The sequence below is a fragment of the Octopus sinensis genome, linkage group LG24, assembly GCF_006345805.1.
Source record: "Octopus sinensis linkage group LG24, ASM634580v1, whole genome shotgun sequence".
NCBI classification, from domain to species: Eukaryota; Metazoa; Mollusca; class Cephalopoda; order Octopoda; family Octopodidae; genus Octopus; species Octopus sinensis.
The window spans coordinates 10,380,576-10,388,075 of record NC_043020.1 but is presented as its reverse complement, the minus strand read 5'-3'; the positions used below and the strand labels follow the sequence as shown (position 1 = coordinate 10,388,075).

Genomic DNA, 7,500 nt, shown 5'->3' with positions numbered 1-7,500 from the left:
GCGTATAGGTTCCCCACCTGGAATTGACCCCACTACCTCAGGATTGTGAACCTGATGATGTGAGTGTCCTTCAAAGGTATTAGGGTAAACATACATTCAAGGGCTGCTAGTTTATAAAAGGTTTGATGCATTAATATGCACACACACACACAAGATTGTAACAAGACTCTGTAGGACATTAAAAGGACAATAATATGATGGAAGTGATACAAACAACACCAGTCACCATCACATCTTAATTTTCTTTTACATGTCTTCTTTTTCCAATTTAGAAAACCCAGCATGTGAAACCACTACCTCTACACCCAGCGACATCATCACCTCCACAGCCTCCTTCACAATGTAAGTATATACATGGTGTGATGGGTAAATTATTTGATTTTGATTTCGTCAACTACACTGTATAGCAGGTCAGTTGAGAACTGACCTTGTGTGGTAAAGGCGGCGAGCTGGCAAAATCGTTAGTGCGCCTGGCGAAATGCTTAGCGGTATTTCGTCTGCCACTACATTCTGAATTTCAAATTCCGCCGAAGTCGACTTTGCCTTTCATCCTTTTGGGGTCGATAAATTAAGTACCAGTTACGCACTGGGGTCGATATAATCGACTTAATCCGTCTGTCTGTCCTTGTTTGTCCCCTCTGTGTTTAGCCCCTTGTGGGTAGTAAAGAAATAGGTCAGTTGGGAACTGCCTGTGAGAAAACAGTACCATGACACAATTCAATCTGCCAGAAATTTGGAAATGACATGCTGTATAGCTTGGCATTCATGCTGGAAGCTCCAATACGAACAGATGGTGAACACACAGAGCAACTGTTGGCTTGCTGTATCCCCAAAAATGTGTACCGAGAGTGATAAAAGTCAAACATCCAGTCAACAACATGGTGTTTGGAGTGATCACTATGATGGCAATGTTATGCATGCATTCATCTTCCCATACGGCCTCAGACTCAACATGGAGGCTACATCAAGTGCCTGGAGGAAGCAGTGCTACCCTCGGTTAAGAGGGCAGCTGCTGGAAAACCCTATGCCTGGCAACAGGACTCTGCACCATACCACACAAGTAGGAGAACCCAGTCATGATTGTCAGACAATTTCTGTGACCACATTACCCCTAACACCTGGCCACCAAACTCCCAAAACTACAATCCCTTGATTATTATGTGTGGGGAGCAGTTGAGCAAGAGACCAACAAAACTCTTTGTAACACCAAAGATGAATTGAAGGCAAGGGTTATGGCAGCATACACCAACTTAAACAAGGAGACTGTTCAGAAGAGTTGCAGAAGATTCCAAAGTCGTCTGGAGGCCATGGTTGATACCATTAGCAATTTTATTGAATAAATTTGCTCTTTAGTATTTCAAGATATTTTTGTGTAATTTTGGTAAATAATAATAATAATAATAATGAAATTATTGTATACAGTGCTCAGGTGCACCACAACTTGTCAAAAGTGCGTATAAAGCATATGCAGTAATGTACAAATGTCTGGAAAGTGAACAGTGTATGAGTCAGATACATGCTTGCGTGTGTATGGAGGGGAGAAAATCAGGTGTAGTGTTGGCGAATCTTAGGAAGCATGAAAGTTTTGAAGGATGCAGTGCTCTGACAACTAACAACTAATGCTGGCAGTCTGTGCCATGCTTCAGCAACTCTTAGCGTGAAAAAAATGTTTCCGAAAGTCATGGGAGCTGTGCTGTTTTCTGACTTTGTAAACATGTCCACGTGTGGTAGACAGGTGGGGTTTGAAAAGGTGCTCAGAGTTATTGTTTGTAAGATGGTTAATAATTTCATGGGTGTCTGCCAAGTCAGCTGCCAATTAAAATGAGATGTCAGTGTTATTTTCATTTTTGCGTAATTTAGACAATATATTCATCATGCCCTGTATATTGTCATCATTTCTCCTTTCTTGTGTCAATCAAATAATCTGACACTGTAACACATAGTAATGTTAATGAAACCACGAAACATCTCCTCAGTATATTACAGTCTTAAAACAATCAGCTTGGGAAATGACAGACATACTAAAGAAAGAATTGGCAAAAATACCCACATCATTAAATATGTGAAAGAAATGTCTACAAAGATTAACTGCACCATGGCTTTAGATGACACTTTGATAGGATGAAGCCTCCTGTACATGTTTACTAGAATTGTACTATCAGTCTGAGCAAGGCATCGCTGCTCTGCAACTGAACATGTTAAAGCTCATGAAACTACAATGTGATGGGTGTAATATACAGATGTTTATATAGTCTTGGCCGCTGCCAGCCTCCCCTGGCACCTGTGCTGGCGGCACATAAAAAGCACCCACTATACTCACGGAGTGGTTGGCGTTAGGAAGGGCATCGAGCTGTAGAAACACTGCCAGGTCAGACTGGAGCCTGGTGCAGCCTCCTGGCTTCCCAGACCCCAGTCGAACCGTCCAACCTGTGCTAGCACGGAAAACGGAAGTTAAACGATGATGATGATGATGATGATGATGATGATGTAGATCATTTTCATTATGATGATGATGATGAGAAGGAGGAGGAGGAGGAGGAAATGGTTAATAAGCTGTATAGTTATTTATTAGATGGTAATCTAAAGTATTCAATATATGAAATACATCAAGAAGAACCCTTTTCTTTGAATAATCTTCTGTTTGATATTGAACCTGTATTCAAATATATCCTTCTCTTTGTCTACTTTCTCTCTTCTTATCTTTCAGCCCACCATGCATTCTTATACCTGAAAACAAGTGGTTATACAGATCCAGGTAAGCTAATTTACATAGATGCATTGCACACTTTTTCTCATAATTTGGATTACTTCCTTAAATAACTATAGTTATAGATTTAAGTTAATTCTTACTATCACAGTACTAGCAGTATCGCCTGGCGTTGCTCGGATTTGTTTCGACCCTTTAGAATTGGAATTTTTGAAAAGTAAACATTTTGCATTATGTAGCTTGTTATTCTTTTTAAGTGAACATTTTTCTGGTTGAAATACACCAAAAAATGGCGACACAGCAGTCAAACAATCGTAAAAAATAGTGATTTTCATAGAAAAAAAGGACCTTTTTGATGTAAAGAATTTTTGGTGTTAACATGGTCCGATTGAATATTTTCTTCTACAGAAGGAGGAGCAAGCCTTCTTCTATCATACTCTCAATTTAGGTCAACTTGCGCTGCAGGGTCTCAGAGGAGATAGTGTTAGTTGAAGGCTACCAAACCTGCCATACACGGACAACTTAGGCTTTATATTTAGAGAGATTAATTGAAATACTTTCATTATATAGGCGCAGGAATGGCTGTGTGGTAAGTAGCTTGCTCACCAACCACATGGTTCCGGGTTCATTCCCACTGTGTGGCACCTTGGGCAAGTGTCTTCTACTATAGCCTCGGGCCGACCAAAGCCTTGTGAGTCGGTTTGGTAGACAGAAACTGAAAGAACCCATTGTATATATGTATATATATATATGTATGTGTGTGTATATGTTTGTGCGTCTGTGTTTGTCCCCCCAACATCACTTGACAACCGATGGTGGTGTGTTTATGTCCCTGTAACTTAGCAGTTCGGTATAAGAGAGACCGATAGAATAAGTACTGGCTTCCAAAGAATAAGTCCTGGGGTCAACTTGCTTGAATAAAGGTGGTGCTCCAGCATGGCCGCATTCAAATGAGTGAAACAAGTAAAAGAGAGAAAGAGAGAACAGACTTGTGTTTATGACTACTGTTATGTATTTGCGTTAACTCCTGCTGTTATAGAACTGGGGGAAACTTTTACACTTGGTCGATGTATATCAACATTATAGACTCAAGTATTATGACAAGCATGAGTAAACTGCTACACTGAGAGACATGGACCAACTATAATTGAAATTGGAGACATGTAGGCTAACTACTACTACTATTACTGCCACTGCTGTTGTTGTGCTGCTGCTGCTGTTATTGCTACGACAATTACATATGTCTTATAATACCAGAGATATATGTCCTATAATACTAGGGCGGCGAGCTGGCAGAAATGTAGGGCGGCGAGTTGGCAGAAACGTTAGCACGCTGGGCGAAATGCGCAGCCGTTTTTCATCTGTCGTTACGTTCCGAGTTCAAATTCCGCCGAGGTTGACTTTGCCTTTCATCCTTTCGGGGTCGATAAATAAAGTACCAGTTACGCACTGGGGTCGATATAATCGACTTAATCCCTTTGTCTGTCCTTGTGTGTCCCCTCTATGTTTAGCCCCTTGTGGGTAGTAAAGAAATATATAATACTAGAGATGGGTGGGGTTTATTGCTTGGGTTATGGTTTAACTATTACAGAGCAGACAGCAACCATCAAAACATATAAACAAAATACAAAAGAACAAATGTAACATCAAGAAACTTAGCGGTTCGGCAAAAGGGGACCGATAGAATAAGTACTAGGCTTCCAAAGAATAAGTCCTGGGGTCGATTTGCTCGACTAAAGGTGGTGCTCTAGCATGGCCACAGTCAAATGACTGAAACAAGTAAATGAGTAAAAGAGAGAGTAAGAGTAGGCCCATGGAAATTCCACGGTATAAGTCAGCACATTTGAAAATATTATGTTAGTATATTTAATTAACATAAGCAAGGAGTTTCAAAAATTCATTTGATATCCTGCCATCTAATAAGGCATTGCATATTTCCCTCCTTATAATACATTTGATAGATATGATGTGCTTTATAGTTTTAGAAAATAAAAGATGAATTAAAATGATACAACTTATTCATATATATTGGAGATGTACTTGCATAGCAAGTGACCTGATCTGAGATCGTGTGCTGAAACGAAAACAATTGCAGCATGGAAGGTGTTTGTAAGCCATTTAAGAAACACACAAAAGCCGTTCGATTCACTTCAACATTTAAGTTTAATTTGTCAAAATATTTTCGTCGCTTTAAGACCGCGACCTGTTCACTGCAGCACGGATTTTTGTCAGTGAACAGGTCGCGGTCTTAAAGCGACAAAAATATTTTGACAAATTAAACTTAAATGTTGAAGTGAATCGAACGGCTTTTGTGTGTTTCTTAAATGGCTTACAAACACCTTCCACGCTGCAATTGTTATTCATATATACATGTTGATTAAATGTTTATTATTTACAGTTTTGTTAAATGCCTGTCCCTGTGCCTTATTTATTGTCAGATAGTAGGGCAGCCTTACAGGGAACTGAACTCATTCTGAAATGAAATGAAGGCTGGGGTCATTTGTAGTCATCATCATGTGAGGTACTAGGGAAGTGCATCCCATCTTGTGTACCTGTTATCGAAGTGGCTTCAATGCAATTATTGTGAAGGCTGACATATCCTACATCATCATCATCATCGTTTAGCGTCCGTTTTCCGTGCTAGCATGAGTTGGACGGTTTGACCGGGGTCTGGGAAGCCAGGAGGCTGCACCAGACTCCAGTCTGATCTGGCAGTGTGTCTACAGCTGGATGCCCTTCCTAACGCCAACCACTCCGTGAGTGTAGTGGGTGCTTTTTACGTGCCATGTAGGATATTATTATTTTTTTTATTCTTTTACTTGTTTCAGTCATTTGACTGTGGCCATGTTGCAGCACTGCCTTTAGTCGAACAAATCGACCCCAGGACTTATTCTATCGGTATCATTTGCCAAACTGCTAGGTTATGGGGACATAAACACACCAGCATCAGTCGTCAAGCAATGGCGGTGGGGGACAAACACACACACACACACACACAAATACTGATATATTTTTATATATATAAATATATTATATATATATTATATATATATATATATATATATATATATATATCGTTACCTGCATCACCTTACTACCACTTGTGCTGGTGGTACGTGTAAAAAACATTCGAGCGAGGTCGTTGCCAGTGCCGCTGGACTGGCTCCTGTGCAGGTGGCACATAAAAAGCACCATTTGAGCGTGGCCATTGCCAGTACCACCTAACTGGCCTTCATGCCGGTGGCACATAAAAGCACCCACTACACTCTCGGAGTGGTTGGTGTTAGGAAGGGCATCCAGCTGAAGAAACTCTGCCAGATCAGATTGGAGTCTGGTTCGCCAGACCTCAGTCAAATCGTCCAGCCGATGCTAGCATGGAAAGCAGACGTTAAACGATGATGATAATGATGATGATATATATATATGTATATATATATATATATATATATATATGTGTATGTATATACATATAAAGAGCCATTTGAGTAATAACTTCTCTTGATGATGTAAGTACAACACATGAAAAGAGACAGGTAGGAACATGTAGAATAATATAATTATTTCTTTTTCAGATGGAAATACTGACTTAGAGTGGAAGAAAGATGAGAGTCAGGATGAAGGCAACATTAAACTGCTTAATGAAACTTACATTCTTATACCTCAAAGTGGGATGTATGAAATAAACTTTGCAGTACATATGTACATTCCAAAAGGTTCTCCTGAATCAAATGTAACCTTGATGTTAAAGAGAAAGGATGACGGGAGAAGTTCTGTGTTCATGGAGAGAAGTTTAAGTTCCTTAAACATAGTAGAACATGGAGTGATACAGTCATTATTTAAATACAAATTTAACACTAATGACACAATCTTTCTGCAGATGAACATGGTAAAATTCATCAGCCCCAATATGTTCTCCAGCTACTTCATTATCAATAACTTACACAAAAATAATCATTAATAAAATGTTAGTATTGTGCTTTCAGACACAGATCAACCTCTTTTGAATTCTTTTGAATTCATCAATTCTGTCATCAATTTTAATCATTGGTCTGTGGTTATTTTGAAGCACTTCTTTGGGGGTATCGTTAACTAAATCATCTTCTTTATACCGTGTCTGGTATTTATTTAGCTGTTTTCCTCTTTATACTTCTAAAAAGCAAATTTCTTTGTACGTTGACCACTAATTTGACAAAATAAATTTGGTAATAAGTTAGTTTTTCGTATGTGTTTTCAACAAATCTGGCCTCCGGCATGCTTGCTATGGACTTTTTTTCCAGATACAGGTTTGAGGTAGGGGATAAATAACCTTTTAGACACAGATCAACCTCTTTTGAATTCTTCAATTCTGTCATCAATTTTAATCATTGGACTGTGGTTATTTTGAAGCACTTCTTTGATGGGTTTCATTAACTAAATCATCTTCTTTATACCGTGTCTGGTATTTATTTAGCTGTTTTCCTCTTTATACTTCTAAAAAGCAAATTTCTTTGTACGTTGACCACTAATTTGACAAAATAAATTTGGTAATAAGTTAGTTTTTCGTATGTGCTTTCAACAAATCTGGCCTCCGGCATGCTTGCTATGGACTTTTTTTCCAGATACAGGTTTGAGGTAGGGGATAAATAACCTTTTAGACACAGATCAACCTCTTTTGAATTCTTCAATTCTGTCATCAATTTTAATCATTGGACTGTGGTTATTTTGAAGCACTTCTTTGGGGGTATCGTTAACTAAATCATCTTCTTTATACTGTGTCTGGTATTTATTTAGCTGTTTTCCTCTTTATACTTCTA

At 38.9% G+C, this 7,500-nt stretch overlaps 1 protein-coding gene across 3 annotated transcripts in view; it reads left to right on the top strand.

Annotated features, from left to right (window-relative positions):
• Positions 1 to 7,148, top strand: part of LOC115224005 — a 15,164-nt gene extending 8,016 nt beyond the window's left edge. For 2 of the 3 annotated variants that reach the window (XM_036512803.1, XM_036512801.1), the window contains exons 3-5: positions 273 to 342; positions 2,708 to 2,755; positions 6,280 to 6,697. In XM_036512803.1, the coding sequence (XP_036368696.1) occupies positions 273 to 342; positions 2,708 to 2,755; positions 6,280 to 6,665 (504 nt within the window). In that variant the 3' untranslated portion in view covers positions 6,666 to 6,697. Of the gene's footprint in view, positions 1 to 272; positions 343 to 2,707; positions 2,756 to 6,279; positions 6,698 to 7,013 lie in introns of those variants that run through there. The other variant, XM_036512802.1, reaches the window with a different exon arrangement.
• Positions 7,149 to 7,500: the final 352 nt, after the last annotated feature.